Source organism: Gymnoscopelus braueri (assembly GCF_963280865.1).
Source record: "Gymnoscopelus braueri genome assembly, chromosome: 8".
NCBI classification, from domain to species: Eukaryota; Metazoa; Chordata; class Actinopteri; order Myctophiformes; family Myctophidae; genus Gymnoscopelus; species Gymnoscopelus braueri.
This window is the reverse complement of record NC_137609.1, coordinates 10,506,219-10,527,439: the sequence shown is the minus strand read 5'-3', so window position 1 is coordinate 10,527,439 and position 21,221 is coordinate 10,506,219. Positions and strand designations below refer to the sequence as shown.

General features: G+C 42.4%; 1 protein-coding gene across 1 annotated transcript; it reads left to right on the top strand.

The window, feature by feature from the left end:
• Positions 1–673: 673 nt before the first annotated feature.
• Positions 674–21,184, top strand: LOC308091105 (four and a half LIM domains protein 1-like). Its single transcript, XM_080436448.1, has 6 exons — positions 674–751; positions 15,533–15,712; positions 16,044–16,218; positions 17,355–17,524; positions 18,377–18,563; positions 19,601–21,184. The coding sequence occupies exons 2-6, from the start codon at positions 15,557–15,559 to the stop codon at positions 19,750–19,752; spliced, it is 840 nt and encodes a 279-aa protein (XP_080292574.1). The 5' UTR covers positions 674–751; positions 15,533–15,556; the 3' UTR covers positions 19,753–21,184.
• The last annotated feature ends 37 nt before the right edge of the window (positions 21,185–21,221 follow it).

Here is a 21,221-nt window from a genome sequence, read left to right as displayed (position 1 = left end):
GCACCGCCTGTAAGGGGTTGGATCACCGCTGTACGTGTAGATGTAGGCCACTGTACTTACTATGCTGCTTGTGCTGTTCGTTGGCATGCCAAAACACTCGCCCCAAAACACAGTCGCCCCGGGGCAATTCCGGCGACCTCGGAACGGTCGCCAGTCGCCACCAGCCCAGGTATTCCTAAACGTATTCCTCAGTAAACTATGCCTAAAACTAACTTTATTCCTTTACTTAACCTCAGTAAAACTATGCCAACCCCTAAACGTATATCTAACCTTATCCTCAGTAAAACAAATACAAGAATACCAGGCGCGTATCGTCATTGGGGCCAACGAGGCCATGGTCCGGTCTGTAAACCCAACTTGTCCCTGTGTAGGGGCAAGATCCAGGGGAAAAAAAAACTAAAAATCAACATTAGCAGCTCTCACCCTATTCTGTTGCAGCCGACCACAGAAAGTTGCCTTTGTTTTTAAGTGGGGCTCATTTGCATTCGGCCGAATTGTTAATGAGTGGCCATTAAAAACCAGTTTAGCCGTCAAACCGGTTCTGGCCCGGGGACGGGCTGGGGAAGAGCGGTCCGCGGAAAGAAATGGGGGTGAGTGTGTTTTGGGGCGAGCGTTCTGGTTACCGTTCGTCGTTGTGTCAACAAGAGCAAAGGGAACTTTGAGACTAGAGTAACTTCTGCTCACTAAACGCAGGACCAGAGAGCGGCGCGCTGATCAAACGTGCTGCCGTTGCTACAACAACCCCGATCTGGTAAGTTGTGTTGATGTTATTTTAGTTCTTGCACTAGGGTAGCCTGATATATTCTTGTGCATTGTGTTTTCTTGTGCATTGCGAGCATTTATTTTTATAAAACATGATGGCATTCTAATTCTTGGCTATAGGTTGCCTATTTGCTGTGTCAAAATGTGTTTCTTTTCTTTTCTTTTCTTTTCTTTTCTTTTCTTTTCTTTTCTTTTCTTTTCTTTTCTTTTCTTTTCTTTTCTTTTCTTTTCTTTTCTTTTCTTTTCTTTTCTTTTGTAACAGAAATAAACCTTTTTGTTGACCAGACAGCTCCAATGCAATTCATCCCATCATCAACATTGATGTCAGTGTCAAATGTTTCATACCTATGTGAACAAATTCCAACAACTACAGACCCATACACAGGCAGGATCAACAGTGGCTTCCTATGCAATGGGTCTGGATAGTGGATTGTTGAAATGCATATGAGAATATATTAGCTTAGTTATATATTCTAATATATTTATAGTGCATTTGATTTCCTGAGGGGGAACTAGACTTAAATCTTTCTGGGGCGTTGGCTGTCTGTCTGTCTGTCTTTGGCTGCATGCTGACTTCTGGAAGTCTAACCCCCAAATCTGTTTCTAGTTAAGTTTTTCTCTTTTTTTTCAACCCCAGGATGGAACCGCTGAGGCTAAAAAATGCATCCCCGAGATCAATTAAAATTCCTCTACAGCTATTTTTCATTCACTGTGAGGAAGTGTGTGCGTGTATCTTTGTAAATTGCAAGGGGTTATGGTTTCAGTGCTGGTTCCCCTGCCTATCATTATTCTAAAAAGGAGACAGCAGTGAGCCAGCAGCCATGACCTTCTCTACACACGCACAATGAGGATTAAATGTAATGTATTTTATTTTATAGTGTTTGAGTGGTGCACAAACATAACTGTAATCCTTTAGCTGTTGGGGGGAGAAAAGCCCTGTAGAATTAACTAAAAAAATATTTTTGACTAACATCTTGGAAGAACATTTGAGAGTATGAAATGGTGGTTTATTGTGAAGGTATTGCCTACTTATTCCAAGTTATGATTTGGGAGTTAGAATTTAAACCAGTTGTCATTTCAATTTCCAGGGTTGCAGCCAAAATAATCCAAATAGGCTATGCAAACAGCAGCAAGATTTTGCTAATTTGACAGATTATTGCTGACTATTCTTGATTTTAAGTAAAGTAGACAGTAATCTGCAGCTAATACCCCCAACCATAACTGCACACACACGCACGCACAAACTCGCACACACACACACACACACACACACACACGCACACACACGCACACACACACACACACACACACACACACACACACACACACACACACACACACACACACACATACATGTCCCTGTAACCCTAACACCCCGGCTCATGTCCAATCTTAACCACTAACATTTAAGAGATTAACACGAACCACATTATAAATCCAAACCCAACCCTAAACAAGACTTTTAAGTCTGAGAGAGAAAAATGTTCCACATTTTATCACCTTTCCATTCTCAGAACATAAGTCTATAGAACGAGCATGCACGCACGCATTGGCACGCGTGCGTGAGCGCACACACACACACAAAATGAAGTAACCCAAGACTCATGTGTGATTCACCTCTTGCTACCGCACAGACACAAAACATCTCTCCTGGCCACACATCCTGCATGCTAAATAAATTACCATGAGCTCAGCCCCATAAAATAACACCATAAACCCATAAAGCTTTATAAAGCATGTCTGACTTCACATCTAACTAACTCCATTATGTTTTGGCTCCGGGGTTCTGGGAAACAGTAGAGTATGCTAGAAAAACACTTCTCCCCCCCCCTCTTTTTCATTTTCTTTCTTAAGGTTGATTAGTTTCCAAATATACGGTATATACTATGGTGACCCATTTCTGGAAGAAAATATATGAGTGACCAAAATCTATAAAAGTGTATTTTGTGAAAACTTTCCAGGGCCCTTTAGTATGTTCTTTTTATTTTAATACGTAACAGCTATCGCTATTTTACTTTCCCTAATACTACGACATCACTTCTGTTCAAATCCAGTAGTTCTGAAAGACTACAAAACGAAATTATGAAGGCAAAATGAACCCACTCTGTACAGTAAAAGCCAAGTGTTAATAATGTAGCTCAGTGAGTGGACCAATGTAACCAAACGGAGCCGTAAGAGTCGATTTGATTACTTTTGTACACTCTCAGTGTTAAATGAACACAGAGTATTGTGTGACAGACCGGGACTTGTTGTAATTAATCAATTAATTATTTCCCCGCTGGCACCGACATCATTCAGGTTATGACACAAAGAGAGATACGAGTGGCAACATATTCAACACCACCTTGTGCAATCACTCCTGACACCTGTGGCCACACGTGCCCTCACATGGTGTATGGGTGTCGTCTAGCTTTATTGTCTGTTTGGAAGATGATGGACAATAAATTATCCATGATGTTGTCATGGATAAATGTCACAGATTAATCCGATTGCACTATTTGCCTTCTAGGCTGTGCTTCTTGTGGTTTTTAATGTTTATCCACTTGTTCCACTCCTACCTACTCCCTTACTGAATGGAGTGAAGGGAGTTGCATTGGCCCAGGACAATTTCCAACAAAGCATCAACCCTAGGCAACAAACAACAGGGCTGTCAGGGCTGGGGGGGGGGGGATATTTGTGTTTCTCAAGCTTATTTTTCTTCACTTTTGCTAGTTCATTCATGTGTGAGATTGTCCAGGTGGTGCAGTCTTCTGCCAGTGGCCTTATGGCTGCGGAGCCACTTTCCATTTGGCATCATCTGAACCACTCCGTGGTTTTTCTATGATAAATAATGCACATAATATACTGTACTTTACTGTAACTGTACATATACAATCCAGGTGAGGGGTGTTAGGCAAGTTTGTTCTGTAGTAAACCTGGTGTCTGTCACTACTTTCCTAGTATCTTTTATATACTTCATATCACTGCTCTTAGAATCTATCTATTGGTTACTATCCTTAGCTGAATCTTCTGTTTCAGCTAAGAAAAAAAAGGAGAAAAAGGCAGATGCCTTTTTTTTTTTTTTTTTTACTGCTCTACTGCCTTTGGCAACTGAATTTCCCCCACAGGATCAATAAAGATCTATCTATCTATCTATGTCCCAGATAAGTTTCTCAGTGATGTGGAGTGGACTCCCAGGAAATTGAAATAGCTGACCCTCTCCACCGCAGCGCCTTATTGTGGATGGAGGTGTTGCTCTCTGCCTGACCCCCTGTAAGTCCACGATCAGCTCTTTGGTCTCGTCGACATTGAGAGCTAGGTTGTTCTCCTGGCACCATTGTGTCAGGTTCTCCACCTCTCTCCTGTCCAATCGTCATGCATGATTATTAGGCCCATCACTGTCATGTCATCAGCAAACAAAGATGGAGCCGTGCGTGGCCACACAGTCATTGGTGTACTGTATAGGGAGAGAAGGGGGGTTCAGAACGCAGGGCTCCTGTGTGTTTTGAGGGTCTGCTGTGAGTGCTACTAACTCAGTGAGTTTTACTAACTCACAGTGAGTGGTATTAACTCACCAAGGGTCATTCAAACTCGCAGTGAGTTACTAGTCCACAGTGTATGCTTGACATTCCACAGTGGATTCACATCTGTTAAGGTGATCATGTCTGTTGATTCACACAGCGGCTACGCTTAGTCTATTGTACTGCAGCAACATGATGCGTTCCTTTGGTCTTACATTACAAGACATAAATCTGTGTGGTATCTGGCTGTGGTCTACGAGGGCTTTTGTCTGGGATGTGTCCTTCCATTCTAGTTCTTTGTGTGCATTGAGTACAAATGCAGCAAAAACGGCACAGTACAAATTATTCACCCCGCAGCGCCCCGACGAAAATGTTTGCCTATAAATACATGCCGACAATAGGGATGCCATGGTTAAAAGTGGTCAACTGTGAGAGATGTGAGAGACATCTTTACAAGATGGACACGTTAAATGAACACACTACTGAAATTCAAGTGTTGAGCACTAGTTTTTAAAAGTTGAAATGGGAAGTACCAGATCATTCTCTGGTAGAGGTTATGTTTCAAATGGAAATTGTTATGTTGTGATAAACTATTATGCTTATGTAACATTATTATCGGAAAAACCTGAATAATCCTCAAGGAAAGTTAAGTCTAAAGGGGAAAAAAGACATTAATCAACTTTACTGCTAGTAAAATTCTTTCAGACACTCCTTCAAGTACATTTTTTCCACACCCATCATTCCATGGGCTGTCATTACTATTCCATCAATAGCTCAAATTGAAGAAAAGTGTCCCTATTTGTGCCTGTCAGTAGTTTGGTGGCTTCTCCATTTCAGCGTTTCTCACTGTCCAACTTTTCCTAAAGCCAGTCTAACCGTTCGCTATTTATAGCTACAATCCAGGAGCTATTTTAATGAATAAAATGGTATGTATGGTAGAATATGTTAATACAATACAATTGTATGTGGTCTCCCTACTCTTCCGTTGAGAATTGTACACCCTGGTGTTGGGTAGGACACCTACTTGTTGACAATAAGTACTGCCTCAAGCTCATAAGCGCAATATCTCCCCTAGAGGGGATTCTGTCTTGGTGGGGCGGTAGAAATTCGGTCTCTCTCGCAGGAGACTTGTACTGTAGGTTCAAATACAGGATAGGACATAAAGGTTATGGATTGCAGCTTTCAAATAGAACCTATTTGGGACCAATACATCAATGCGATATTATGGAGGCAGATAACATTTCATGTTTTTACACACTCACTCACGCACGCACAAATCAAGTACAGGGACCTTGAAACCCTGTCAAATACAAAGTTTATGTAAGGGCAACCTTGCATGGAGAGGACAGGACTTTAAAAACCTGTAACACAAAACAAAGTGAACATCACTCATCAGCACTTCAACTTAAACCCTACGGTGTACTGTATACTTAAATGACCGGAGTAGTGCAGGTCTCTATAGACCCCTTAACAGACGACGTCACACTGATAAGAACCAGTATGCGCGGAACCAGTATGCGCTCTCAATGAAACCCATTCTGTCAGGTCTCGCTAGGACGCGCCTCACTAGCCAATACACGAGAGGGGGTTGGGGTGTGCTGAAACCAGCGCACCCCAAAACAACAGGTTGAGAATTGATTGCGTGAAACAATCACCTGTGCGCCCAGTCTCAATGTTGGTAAACAAATAATTGGTCTATACTAGAGCCACTAGTATTTCCCTCTACTGAAAATAACTGATCTGCATGCGTTGGGAGCTTGTAGATCAGCCATTTGCCACAAGTTTTCACCCCAGAGTAGGGACGCTATAGGGTTCAAGTGGTTAAATATAATGTAATAGCTACTAGTCCATTTTCTATAGCCAGTGTTCATCTCCAGAGTCCAGACATCAGTCCATTGCTTACACAGACACATTTAGCAATGGCCAGTACATGAAACACAATTAAGTCTAGTCTATAGAGAATTCATGGTGACCAACAGGGTTCTGTTTGTAATGTGTTTGTATTGTGTATTGTGTGTGTGTGTGTGTGTGTGTGTGTGTGTGTGTGTGTGTGTGTGTGTGTGTGTGTGTGTGTGTGTGTGTGTGTGTGTGTGTGTGTGTGTGTGTGTGTGTGTGTGTGTGTGTGTGTGTGTGTGTGTGTGTGTGTGTGTGTGTGTGCGTGCGCGCGTGCGTACGTACAATGTGTATGTGTGCTGGCATTAGCTTATCGTTGAAGAATGTAGTGGAAAGTCGAGAAACAGGAAGTCTCCGCCGGAATGGTGGAGCTGGCACAGTCAGTGCACACACACACACACACACACACACACACACACACACACACACACACACACACACACACACACACACACACACACACACACACACACACACACACAGGTTTTGTTTCCTCAGCTGGATGGGTGCACTGGTCTACATTGTACATCACTACTGCCTTGTCATGCTTTTTTATTTCTCATTCCGTCTGTCTGTCTGTCTGTCTGTCTGTCTGTCTGTCTGTCTGTCTGTCTGTCTGTCTGTCTGTCTGGGTGTCTGTCTGTCTGTCTGTCTGTCTGTCTGTCTGTCTGTCTGTCTGTCTGTCTGTCTGTCTGTCTGTCTGTCTGTCTGTCTGTCTGTCTGTCTGTCTGTCTGGGTGGCTGACTGGTTGTCTCTCCATCTGATTTATCACCTGCGCACCTGCATGAATCTCTATCCCAGTATTTCTCTCTCCCTCTCTGTCTGTCTGTCTGTCTGTCTGTCTGTCTGTCTGTCTGTCTGTCTGTCTGTCTGTCTGTCTGTCTGTCTGTCTGTCTGTCTGTCTGTCTGTCTGTCTGTCTGTCTGTCTGTCTGTCTGTCTCTCTCAATCTCTCTCTGTCTCTCTGTTTTTTCTCTTATCTATTTCTGTGTCTGTGTCTGTTGTGTCCAGCTGAGGAAACAAAAGCTAAGAGAATGTGTGTGTGTGTGTGTGTGTGTGTGTGTGTGTGTGTGTGTGTGTGTGTGTGTGTGTGTGTGTGTGTGTGTGTGTGTGTGTGTGTGTGTGTGTGTGTGTGTGTGTGTGTGTGTGTGTGTGTGTGTGTGTGTGTGTGTGTGTTTGTTTAATCAAATCAAAGGGTCTTTATTGGCATGGGAAACATTTGTTGCATTTTGTCTGTCTGTCTGTCTGTCTGTCTGTCTGTCTGTCTGTCTGTCTGTCTGTCTGTCTGTCTGTCTGTCTGTCTGTCTGTCTGTCTGTCTGTCTGTCTGTCTGTCTGTCTGTCTGTCTGTCTGTCTGTCTGTCTGTCTGTCTGTCTGTCTGTCTGTCTGTCTGTCTGTCTGTCTGTCTGCATGTCTGTCTGTCTCTGTGGCTGTGTCTCTGTGTCTGTGAGTCTCTCTCTCTATCTCTATCTCTCTCTCTCTGTGCCTCTGTCTGTCTGTCTGTCTGTCTGTCTGTCTGTCTGTCTGTCTGTCTGTCTGTCTGTCTGTCTGTCTGTCTGTCTGTCTGTCTGTCTGTCTGTCTGTCTGTCTGTCTGTCTGTCTGTCTGTCTGTCTCTTTCTTTCTCCAAACATGTTGGAGGTTGTCCTCTGCCAGATGAGATGATGTCACCTCTTCTCCATGTGCTATTCTTACACATCTCTGCATGTGGCTGGTTTGGGGTATGGATGGATTGGGGGACACTTTACGAGTGACAATACATAAAATCAAGGGGTAGAACGGAGAGAGACAGAGAGTGAGTAGTGAGAAAGACCACGAGTCAAAGAAGGAGAGAGAGTAAAAGAAGACATTTTGTTTAATTCTTATGAATCCAGAAGCTACAAACCACATGACAACACTCACACAGACGAATGCAAGCAGCTGCATGTGCAGCCTAAAATACATGTGCATGTACATACACATATATCTACACAGTACACTACACGCACATGCACGCACCGTACACACACACACGCACGCACACACACACACACACACGCACACGCACACGCACACGCACACACACACACATGCAGTGTTGCCCTTGGCTCTGATACTGCTTTCCTAGGACGTTCCAGATTGGGCTGTGTGATGATGTGAAGTAAAGGTCCCAGCCGTCAGCACAGGAACAGGACTTCATTTCACATTCAACACTGATATTCACTTTGATTATAGATCAAAGTGTTCAGAGCAGGTAGTTTGAATAACGGGAATGGAAGAAGGAAAGACACCCCACTTGAGACGCCCGCTTCCAGATTCCACGAGTACCCCAAGACGGCTTAAACCTTGAACTCTGAAAACAGCCAATCCCCCCCCCCCACACACACACACGCTCTCTCTCTACCTCAAAAATGTCCACACTCTTAAAAGAAGATAAAAGAAAAACATGTGGGAATTGTCCGCCCACTCTCCACTTTTTACAGGAAAAACTAAATAAAAGGAGGCGTCAGCGTTTTCTTGAAAGGAGGCAGAATCGTTGAGGGTATTCCAACTGAAAAGAGAGGAGAAAAACATGCATCAACATAGCCCTTCCAACCGTGTTTCATGTCAGTAAAACCTGCCCTCCGTTCCTCTTGGCTACGTATTTGGATACGGGTTCATTTCCTGGCAGCCATTGTTTGTCCCCCGTGACAATCAGATAACATGGACGATGCCGATAGCGGTGTGGCGCTTTGAAAAGGCTGTTTGCATGCTGGAATGTTGATGGATACAGACCCTACGTCACCCTAACAACACAACTGTCCTGTGGCCTGAGTCTCGACCTGCATCGGGAAGGGAAATGCTCACTCAGAACCTGGGAAGTGGGAGTGGAAGTGAGAACGGGAGTGATGGATGGGTTTGGAAACAATCTCCATCCTCTGAACGGACAGATTGTTCCATTTCTGTTGACTTGACTCGGCAGGTAGAGAAAAGAGTGTGAGCTGTCTTATGAAGCCTAATTTACAGGTTTTCACTCATCTGAGCCCATATCCCCACCCAACACAACACAACAGTGGTCCCCAGGTTGATTCTTAGTCAGGGTGGTGGTTCCTGGTTCACAATCAGTTGAAAACCCCTGCTTTAAAACAGTGTTCTCAACTGTGGTCCTGGGGGGGCAAACTGCTGCTAGTTTTCTATGCAATCAGGTATAGCAGCATTCACTCCAGGTGTCAAAATTCTTAACCACTTTAAATAGTGAAAATATCAGGTTAAACAAGTTAATAGCAGTTTGTATATTTTCGCATTTTGTCGTACGACAAAGTATGTAGGGCTTAATACAAACCAAGGCCAATACAAACTAATACGTGAGTGTGCTCCCGGTGCGCATTTCCGAACGCACCCTTATATTAAAGCCCAGGATTTCACAGTGTGGGGTTGAGAACTGTTCAGTAATTCGATATTCTTTGTATTCTGCTGATTCATATGAAATAGGAATTAGGAAAGGGGAAAAGTAGCGGTTACAATGTGATTATGCATTTCTGATTTCCGATTTTTCAGATTTCTGACCGTTTTCCAAGAATTGTAAAAATAACAAAACATAACAAACAAAAACTATGTCATTAGATTAGTGTGCCAGTTTAACCACTTTGAACCCTGGCGTCCCTATTTTAGGCATGTCATTATTGTCAATGAAAAATACATTGAAAAATAAAAATGCAAAAAAATAGAATATCTTCAAGCCCACCACGCACTGCAAACTTGTGATGCTACACGTTGTGAGCCCCACATGTACTTTGTGAAGTCAAATGATTTCAAACACTGTCAAATCTTTTCAAACTTTTTCAAAAATAGCAAATCTACAACCTTCCCTACAAGTTTCCTTTCAACCAACAAACCTGCTCATACAGTATGTAGCTATGCATTACCAGTGGTGTAAAGTAACTAAGTACATGTACTCAAGTACTGTACTTAAGTAAAATTTTGAGGTACTTTTACTTTACTGGTGTATTAACAATTGTCTATACTTTTACTTCTACTCCACTACATCTCAGAGGCAAATATTGTACTTTTACTCCACTACAATGATTTGAAAACTTTAGTTACTAGTTACTTTGCAGATATAAATTATTACATTAGAAAACATACATTAACCACTTTAGCCCTATTTTATACATAGGCTATTTGAAAATAGCCGATCTACAAGCTCACAACGCGTCGCATCGTGAGAAAAAAGCGGTTCAAGTACAGTTGTAACTCACGTCTGCATTACTAGGAATACAGGCGTTTAAGTGGTTAAAGCTGAACTTCCCTGTATGGACTGATTTCTGCTCACATGGTGTCCCAGTGAAAAGGGAAGTGGTTGGGAAAGAACTGTGGTTTTGAGGGTTTTGTAGGGAGTGGTTCATATCAGAGGTGTGTGTGTGTGTGTGTGTGTGTGTGTGTGTGTGTGTGTGTGTGTGTGTGTGTGTGTGTGTGTGTGTGTGTGTGTGTGTGTGTGTGTGTGTGTGTGTGTGTGTGTGTGTGTGTGTGTGTGTGTGTGTGTGTGTGTGCCTGCGAGTGCACGCAAGTAAGTGAGTGAGTGAGTGAGCGAGTGAGTTTTCTGGTTCTCTCTAAGAGCTGACAGCATTCCGAATCTGACCACATCAGTCATACCTGGCATTCCTTTATGTGCTGCTCACCTGAGTACACACACACACACACACACACACACACACACACACACACACACACACACACACACACACACACACACACACACACACACACACACACACACACACATTTTTCACACCAATTGAGGAGAATTCCACATGGTCAGCGAGCATGAACTTCAGTGTGGGAAGAAAACTCAAACCACAGACTTCTCCCATCTCTGTGTGCAGTGTGTGTGTGTGTGTGTGTGTGTGTGTGTGCGCGCGCACGCGCACGTTCGTGTGTGCGTGTGTGCATGTGGTTACCTCAGTTTCAATTTGTCACTGAGTTAATTCACCATGAGTCCCAACCCTGTAATCAGAGGTCCGTGTCTTGAGTTTGATGGTAATGAAAGTGATGATTTAAGCCCTATGTTTAGGGAGGTGATGTGGGACGCTGTATTTTAGGGAGGCTGATTATTTGCCTTGTCCTGTGGTGTGGGAAATTGCTCCCTACATACATTGCTGTGTCGTGAAATATTGGGCACTTCCTTGTATCAAAAACAACTCCAATACAATTCTTATACCCCAGTGAGAGAATAAATGTTTACTTTGATCAATCTCACATGCACCACACAACATCTGTGTGTCTGTAGCAGTTAGCAATAGTGCAGAACTGAACGGCTTTTATTTCCACCTGGAGAGTATTTTACTCCATAATGCAAAAGACAGCACTGCCTGTTCTCTTCTCTAGAACAGGGGTTTTCAACTGGTGGTCCGTGGACCACTGGTGGTCTGTGAAGGTATTGCATGTATGTAATCTAGGAAAGGGACGTTGTTTTTTTCAGAATAATTTTATTTAGTTTTAGTAGTAGTTTCTGTAGAAACTTAGTAACTTGGTATTTGAGGACAGGGGAATTAAAGACATTATCATCAGTGGTTATTTGAGGAGGCTTATACTTCAATTTCAAAAGTACTTCAAGCTTAATACAAAGCTCATTGACATGTCCACAGACTGTCAAGAGGCACATTATGAAACACTTGTGAAGGTCTGGATGAGTTGTCAGACACAATTCACAGAGCTTACAGCAAAAAAACTAATGTATTTTACCTTTTGTAACTACATATCACTGTGAGAGCTGTATTTCCACACTGGCAGAATATGTACAGGGACAGAAAATGACATAAGACTGTGCCCCTGTCCACCACTATAGCTAAGAAGAGACAGACATGGACCACCTGTAATTAGTGGTCCATGGACCACTAGTTGAGAAACAGTGCAATAAATGACCTGGTGACCTAAGATGACGCGTCAATGTTGTCATTTACCGGGAAGTCGGAGGTCAAGAAGTTCCACAGAAAAGGCAGTTTGAATCTCAAGAAGGGGAAGTATTGTGCAACGAATTATATCGAGCCCTTAAACATTCATTATTTAATTTTAAGCTTTTCCCCTCACACCACGTCTTTAGCTTTCCCCCCCACACCACACCTATTAAATCAAATACTAATCAAAAACATATTTTAATACATTTAATAAAGGTATAATTTATGTATTTATTTTTTTTCTCCCCCCCCCCCCCCCCATGGACCACCTGCAGACCTAATTTTGACATAGACCACTAGTCCATGGACCATTGGTTGAACAGTGTTATAAAGCATTATGAGTGTTTATGAGTTCATTTAGACACTTCAGCTCAGAAATAACCAGACCGTAATGAACCATTTAACCATTTATTAATATATGACCGTTACCATATATGCAATGATATTGCATTCAAGTTTGGCGGTGTGACTCTGCTCATGTGATATTAAAAGATTTCCTGTGCAAAATGACACAGATCTTCAATCACAAACCCCTGAGCAGAGCGTAATACAATTATAACATCACACAACAGTTATAACACAACAGTTATAACGCAACAGTTATTACACAACAGTTGTTACACCACAGTTATTACACCACAGTTATAACATGACACGACATTAAACCCTTAATGTACAACCATCACCATAATACAACGCCATCTACAAAACTATCCTGCCAACATCAGATGCTAGGGAGGAGGCCGGGGAGGTGGAGGAGTTTTGAAAACCTACAGCTGTACAACCGGCACTGACAGCCAAGCACATAGAATGAACAGAGAATGAACAGAGAACAGAGGCTGCTTAAATGAACCGCCTGAGATGCACTGTGGGTATAAGAGGGCGTGAGTGAGTTAGCTTGTAGCGAATGAGAATGACAAGGGGTTGAACGTATGACTTAAGGAGTACAACTGAATAAGCTTGTTAGCGAATGGGGGGGTCCGGGGAGTATGAATGAAATATAAACATTCTGCCTGCCGTGTCTACATGAACTATCGTTTACACTGAATTTCTTATAACTATAATTATACAGTGCTCCAAACAACAATGTTTATAATGCATTATAGATACGGGATGCATATCAAGTGTTAACAAAAAACTCATCTTAGCCCATACCCCCAGATTCCCCAATCCCCACCCAACACAACAGTGGTCCCCAGGTTGATTCTTAGGGTGGTGGTTCCTGGTTCACAATCAGTTGAAAACCCCTGCTTTAGAACAGTGTTCTCAACTGTGGTCCTGGGGGGGGGGGGGCAAACTGCTGCTAGTTTTCTATGCAATCAGGTATAGATAGCAGCATTCACCCCAGGTGTCAAAATTCGTAACCACTTTCAATAGTGAAAATAGCAAGTTAAACAAGTTAATAGCAAGATAAACAAGTTTGGATATTTTCGCAATTTGTCGTACGACAAAGTATGTAGGGCTTAAGTGGTTATAATGACCTGAGTAGATGGAGAAAATGACAATCAGCACTACTCTGGTTAACCAGGAATGCACTGCAAAATCTTGAGACTTAATTGAACTCATTCCTATGTTAAAGCTCAGGATTTTACAGCGTGGGGTTGAGAACTGTTCAGTAACTCGATATTTTTTGTATTATGCTGATTCATATGAAATAGGAATGAGGAAAGGGGGAATTAGCGGTTACAATGTGATTATGCAAACATTTCTGACCATAACACAGTAGGAGGGGGAAGTGGGACCTCAAACAAGGGTTGAATCAAATGTTGAAAGGTTGAAAAAGCCACTGAATAGTGCCTCAAATAAAGAAGTTACAAAATCAAAAATAAACATCCCCAATTGCTGGGTCCCATGACGGCTTGCTCAACTGTACATAAATAGGGAGGTTTCATTGAACTCAGGTTGGCATCTCTGTCATACCTCTTGACCTCACCTCTAGCTTGCTCTGTCATCGACATGATTCAAGCCTCCACCATTTGTCCGCCTCTAGAATCGATTGTTCTCAGGTTTACTGTGCAATGCATCAGTTTTATGGCCCTGCCCTGTCAGCTTGAGGTAAATGATAGTGATATTCATCGTGCAGGTGCACGTCATGACAGCATGCTCATAAAATGAGCATGGTGACGACCGACGTTAATCATTCACATATGGAAACATATGGAAAAATACACACAGAAGGATGCAAAGAAAGAGGAACCCACAGTTAACACACAGAAACACTCCTTGTTGCTATGCTTATTCAGCAGCCCATGCATATCAACCACTGTTGTTTTAGTAATATTTAAGATTTAATATCCTTCTGTCAAATTGGGCAACTATCAACACAAAAGGAGCCTAAATAGGACAGCACTGATAGTTTCAGCACTGGAAGTGTGTGTGTGTGTGTGTGTGTGTGTGTGTGTGTGTGTGTGTGTGTGTGTGTGTGTGTGTGTGTGTGTGTGTGTGTGTGTGTGTGTGTGTGTGTGTGTGTGTGTGTGTGTGTGTGTGTGTGTGTGTGTGTGTGTGTGTGTGTGTGTGTGTGTGTGTGTGTGTGTGTGTGTGTGTGTGTGTGTGTGTGTGTGTGAGAGTGTGAGTGTGAGTGTGTGTGTGTGTATGTGTGTGTTTTTCTTTCATCTACAAAATATAGCTGCACTGCCCCTTTGTGGTAGATTTAGGTAGCGTTTTGGCCTGATGGTTTACTTTAGAACAGTGTTTCCCAACATTTTTGGGTCAGTGCCCCCTATCCAATATCCAGGTCCCGAACCGCTGACCACACCCAATTGAAATGTTTCATGTTTAATTGTATTGTGTATATTGTGTTGCTTATGTAATTTAGAAAACATCTCATTGATTTCCACATATCAGATTTTACGTATCTTAAGTAGGCTATCCACTTAGTATATCCACTTAGTATCCAGTTAGTATTGCCCCCCTTTAAAAAATACTACTTCCAGCGGCCCCCAAACCTCTCTGTACGCCCCCTGGGGGGCTGTACCGCCCCCGTTGAGATACACCAGTTTAGAAAATCTTCTGTGAGAGTTCTTTGAAACTGAAATGGAAAAAAGAGAGAGGAATTGGGAGAGAGAGAGACTCAGTCCGCTTGCCCCCTACCCTTCACAAAATAAGTTATAAATTATACAAATTATAATGTGTATTTTTGATTCAATATCAGTTAATATTTCAACATAATAATTAATTGATTTGAATCAAATGAGTACATTATTATTTATTTATTGTTGAGCACTGAGGGAGTGCCTTCTTGGGCTGCCATATGAAATGTACTATATGAATTAAATATAATTTCTGATGTTGGTGGATCATTTCCAATTTGTGCATTCTGCACGGGTACTTATTTGCTGTGTGTGTGTGTGTGTGTGTGTGTGTGTGTGTGTGTGTGTGTGTGTGTGTGTGTGTGTGTGTGTGTGTGTGTGTGTGTGTGTGTGTGTGTGTGTGTGTGTGTGTGTGTGTGTGTGTGTGTGTGTGTGTTGTAGGTGTGAGCCATCTCCAGTGCAGTCATGTCGGACAGCGCTCAGTGTTTCTATTGCCGTGACGACCTCGGGGGGAAGAGGTTTGTCAGGAGTCAAGGCAGACCTGTGTGTGTCCGCTGCCATGCCAAGTTTTGTGCCAACACCTGCGCAGAGTGCCGTCGACCCATCAGTGTGGAGTCTAAGGTTGCCATTCACTTTACCCTGTCACACACACACACACGTACACACTTTTCTCTCTCTCTCTCTCTCTCTCTCTCTCTCTCTCTCTCTCTCTCTCTCTCTCTCTCTCTCTCTCTCTCTCTCTCTATATATATATATATATATATATATATATATATATATATATATATATATATATATATATATATATATATACATATATCTTTCTCTGTGCCTCTCTCATTCTTTCTCTTTCTCCCTCTCTTTCTCTATGATTTCATGACTTGCTCACTGTATCTGTCCGTCTCTCAGTTATAATTGCTCCCTTTCCTCACCTCCCTCTCCATCCCCGCAGGAGCTGAGCCATAAAGGTAAATACTGGCATGAGGACTGCTTCCGTTGTACCAAGTGCTACAAGAACCTGGCCAAGGAACCCTTCAGCACCAAGGACGACCGCATCATGTGCGGGAAGTGCTGCTCTCGCGAGGACGCCCCGCGATGCCACGGCTGCTACAAACCTATACTGGCTGGTAGGGCTGCACCATACTGACCAAAGAAAAACAAAAAAAAATACATAATGTGGTCCAATAACAGTGTGGTCAATCTCCTCAGTCAGCTATTACGTATCTATGGTATAGAGCACCGAAGTCTGGGGTAATTTACGCATCCTACCGTTTTTCCCCCCCATTCTGAATTCCCATAGACGTGTTTAATATCGCATCAAATAAGAACTGTGTTCCAAAAATGATTTGACTCATATGGATATGAAGCATCAACTGACGGTGAGAAAACGCTAATGTTACTTCCGCCGAATTAGTTAAATTGGCCTACTGGTAGTGTGCATAAGATTATTATTTTTTAGGTTTGTGAGATTAGCCCCAGACAGACAGACAGACAGACAGACAGACAAGACAGACAGACAGACAGACAGACAGACAGACAGACAGACAGACAGACAGACAGACAGACAGGCAGACAGACAGACAGACAGACAGACAGACAGACAGACAGACAGACAGACAGACAGACAGACAGACAGACAGACAGACAGACAGACAGACAGACAGACAGACAGACAGACAGACAGACAGACAGACAGACAAACCCTATTATAGACGGTAGCCTACAGAGCCACACTGTAAAAACGCATGCAGGCTGATAGCGTGCACAACAAATTTGGCTCTCACTGGTCTAGTGCAGACAGACACACCCATTAGACAGCATTGCTTCCTGTAGAACCACACCAATTTAATTTCCATGTGTAACAGACAATAAACATACATTTACATTGTACTGTATCTGACAAAAAAAACAGTAAAGTAAGGACAAAAATAATACAAGACAGCAAAAAATAAGTAAATAGACAAATAGTAAAACATAAAAAATAAAGTAATAAAAAAGAAACAGACAAACCAAACAGAATAATGTTCATCAGAACGTATTGTAATTTTCAGGTTGAACCTCACCAATTTAGACAGCTCTGCTTCAACAGGACAAGTTGATAATGCCATGTGGCCAGATATGAAGACAATTATATTATTAGCCTCAACAACTTTGGAAAGAGTTTTTCCAACGTTTTTTCTGCATTTCTCTGTCTTTGACTGCTGCACTGCACACCTTTCCCCACTATTTGATGCTGGAACAGACTGTCGTATCTCCCATCCAGGCACTGAGAGCGTGGAGTACAAAGGGAACTCATGGCATGACGAATGCTTCACCTGCTGCCACTGTAAACGGCCAATAGGATCTCTGAGTTTCATCTCCAAAGGAAGCGATGTCTACTGCAGCCCATGCCATGACAGGAAGTTTGCCAAGCACTGTGCTGGCTGCAAGCAGGTTTTTATACATTCTTTTATAAACCACAATAATCCTGTGTTGTCTTTAGGGTTAGGGTGTTGCCTATGCCTTCCTCCACTTCCTGCTTCACATTCTTACGCTGTCGCCACAGTCTCGGAGCGACTGTAGAAATGTCTTTATAGGGAGTAACTGCACTTAAGCAAAAGGAATAACTGCCTTATTCTAGGGGCACCTTAAAGGAGAACTTTGCCACTTTTTTTGGTAGATGTGCAATCATTACTGATGGTCAATATTTTCAATTGAAGAATCAATAAAACATCACTGCATAGTGCATACTCTCTTTATTGACAGAGAAATCTGAGTCCCTACTTGTGAAAGTATGCGTCGCAAAGGTTTTCATTGGCAGAGATGTTTAGTTATAATGATGTAGCTTTAGACCACAGAGCGAGCGTGAAGGATATTGAAGGAAGTTGGGTGGTGGAAGAACTACAGACAAAGTTTCATTAATTCTTCCACCAGAAGAAGAGTCACTGAGGTAGTAAACCAGGCTCTGCAGCTCACTTCATCCATATACAGTAGAGAATATTGGCAAGCAGTGTCAACATTACAGATATGCCACCACTATGACAATTAATGGAAATAAGGCTGAAAAGTATGCCTTTTATAGTAGCGTTACAGGCTGTTCTACATTCAGATTGACTTCACAGTTTACCTTAATTGTTCCCAATGTACTTTAAAAACAAGACAAGCTCTTGATTTGGTCTTATCTTGACAATGATTTTATAACTGTGAAGAAAATGTTAAAGACAAGCAACAGTACTAATTTAGCAATATAATAGCAATTTTAGGGGACATGGTAAAAGTATTCTCTCCTCTCCTTTGCTCGTTCAGCCTATAACTACAGGTGGAGTAAACTACCAGGAGCAGCCTTGGCACAGCCATTGTTTCGTGTGTGGTTCTTGCTCCAAGCCGCTGGCGGGGACGAGCTTCACTAAACATCAAGACCAGGTCTTTTGTGTCGACTGCTACAAGACCGTTGTGGCCAAGAAGTGCAGTGGATGCCAGCAGCCCATCACAGGTTAGATGACTCACTCCATCCCCAGGCTTTCTCCTGTGCATGATTCCTGTGTCCAAAAGGGAGGGGGCATTTGGCTTATTCTGATTAGTCTATATCATAACTCTGAGAGTGTACAAATGGACCCTTACAGGTCCATTTGGTTCCATTTGTACACTCTCAGAGTTACACACCCGCAAGAGGCTATTTGGAACCCCCTCAAGGAACCATGAGGGTCCCTAGATCACACTTTGAGACCCACTGACTGGTGTAGCAGAATGTTTCCAGTGAGTCAACATGCACAATATCAGCACCCTGACTCTGTTTGACCAGAATGGAACAGAGCCTTCATTAGTATCATTGGTAACACCTGTGAAGGAAGCAAGAAGAGGCCCAATTTCTTTCCAATATGGCTGCTGTGCATAGAGCCTTTTGTCAACTGAAAAGGTCAAAAGGAAGTGCAAAGACGATACTTGATAAGTTTTACAAGTTTGGGCTGTTCATTGATTATATTGCCTCTGATATTTCCATATTATGTGTGTGTCTAGTTTCACTCCTTTGTGTTTCTGGGGAATGTAAACACTGGAATGTGAGGAGGAAACGGAAATCCTTTAACACCACCAGACCTCTTCTGAAACTAGTTCTGCTTATCCAAGAAACTCGGGGACCTTAGTCAAAGCTAGATGACAGTCAGACAAACTTGCAAGGCTTTGCAGAGGCAGACAATGAGAGGGCGCTGGTTGGGGGGGGCGGCTGGGGGGGGGGGGGGTTCACCCTTTTGGTTTAAGTACAAATGCCTTAAAATAATATTATTTGACCAGGCAGGCGACTTGACATACTTGTGAAACAAACAAATAGACAGAAAGACAGGCTGACAACCACACATAGACACATACAAATAGGTACGCACAGAAAAACAGACATTCAGAAAGGGACATAAACGACTAATTGACCGTGTACTGTACTGTAACCCGGTCTTAAGACCAAAATGGCTGCCCAGTGAATAATGGTCAATAGTCTTAAATCCCTCTTTTCCTCTGTCACCTTTCTCCTCCTGGCAGGTTTTGGCAAAGGTGTAAACGTGGTGAGCTTCGAGGGAAGCTCTTGGCACGAATACTGTTTCAACTGCAAGAGGTGCTCCCTCAGTCTCTCCAACAAGCGCTTCGTAGGCCAGGGGCGGGACATCCTGTGTCCTGACTGTGCCAACAAGTAGGAAGATGGAGACACGGTGACAGGGAGTTACGCGGGTTACGTTGTTCATCATTCCATGTCTTAAAGGTTTCATGACGTTCAGTTTTACCACACATTAAAAGTGTTTGTCATGGTCCTTCAAACGTGTATAGAAAGTTTTAACAAAAAATTCCACTCCATTGATCCATGGCAGGTGTTTTTCTGCTTTTCAGGGGAGGGGCGAGGAGGCGAGTGGGCGGGATTAATCGGCTGTGACCTCACTGCCGAAGGGCCAAGCTCAGATTACTTTTCAGCCTAATTATTCAGAAAACCCCAGACCACATAAAATCCACTGAATGTTCAAAGTTCAGATTTTTTGGGTGTAATTGAGGTCATAAAACCCCCCAAAAAACATAGAAAAAAAAAAGTGAAAATGAATGTCATAGAACCTTTAAGACTGATTTACGTATACGTAGTTGTGTGCGGGTGTCACGCACCGAATAACCGATCTGCAAAGGGTTAGGGAACGCATTGTGAGTTTGTAGCTATTTTCGGTGTGCAACTAAATTCATGTACAGTATAAATCAGGTGTTATGTACCTGTTATTATTCCCAAGGTAAAAGCCCAACGGTCTCTATTTCAATATTAATGAGAGCTATTTGGTAGATCTGGAAAGGTTTATTGGTTGTTTTTATTTTATTTTTTAAGTGAGAGTTTATACATGACTGAACTGAGGATTGAAATACTGTTGAATAATGACATTCTGTGTATGAAAATCTAAGATTGATTGAAGGTTTCAAGAAAACCACCTAAGTGGAAAAAGCGGCACTCCAAAATAAAGATTGCAAGACAGTGGCTCAGATGTGGTTTCTCATTTTATTGAGAGATGTGAACGCTAACGCGTTTCGGCCGCAGCCTTCCTCAGAGCAGATTAGATTAAATCTAATCTGAGAAACCACATCTGAGCCACTGTCTTGCAATCTTTATTTTGGAGTGCCGCTTTTTCCACTTAGGTGGTTTTCTTTTGACTTATATACATAGCTGAGCACCCACTGCCTAAACTAAAAAGGCATCCAGAGGAAGCGCACCGGTTTTCCTTTCTTATTGATTGAAGGTTTGTTTGAATAATTTCCAACACAACTTGTATTAGAAGAAAGACAATTGCTTGTATGGGTGGATTTGATGTTAGACACAGTCTGTGAAATGTGTTACAATACTATATTTGCAATAGAGGGTATTATTTTGTGTTGTCTTACAGAAAGTGTAAGCCGAAATTGTATGGGGGAATCCCATGCTTATACATGGACAACTTGTAATCCAAGCACTTTCTATATATATCTGATGTTGTAATTACATAACTGCACAAATCAACAAGATAATACCTTTGGACAAGATTAAGTGACTGCATGCCTAGATTAATAATGTTTCTGCTCCACTGCTAAACTGAAATAAAGAGATAAAAAAAGACTTTACAAATTTGTGTATGTCTCTTTGCTAGTGAGAGTTTGTCAG

Excerpts from the sequence above, each read along its gene's own strand:
- LOC308091105 (XM_080436448.1), top strand. The coding sequence starts at position 15,557 with ATGTCGGACAGCGCTCAGTGTTTCTATTGCCGTGACGACCTCGGGGGG. Across the intron at positions 17,525-18,376 it reads ACTGTGCTGGCTGCAAGCAG|CCTATAACTACAGGTGGAGT; the intron begins GTTTTTATACAT and ends TTGCTCGTTCAG. Across the intron at positions 18,564-19,600 it reads ATGCCAGCAGCCCATCACAG|GTTTTGGCAAAGGTGTAAAC; the intron begins GTTAGATGACTC and ends TCCTCCTGGCAG.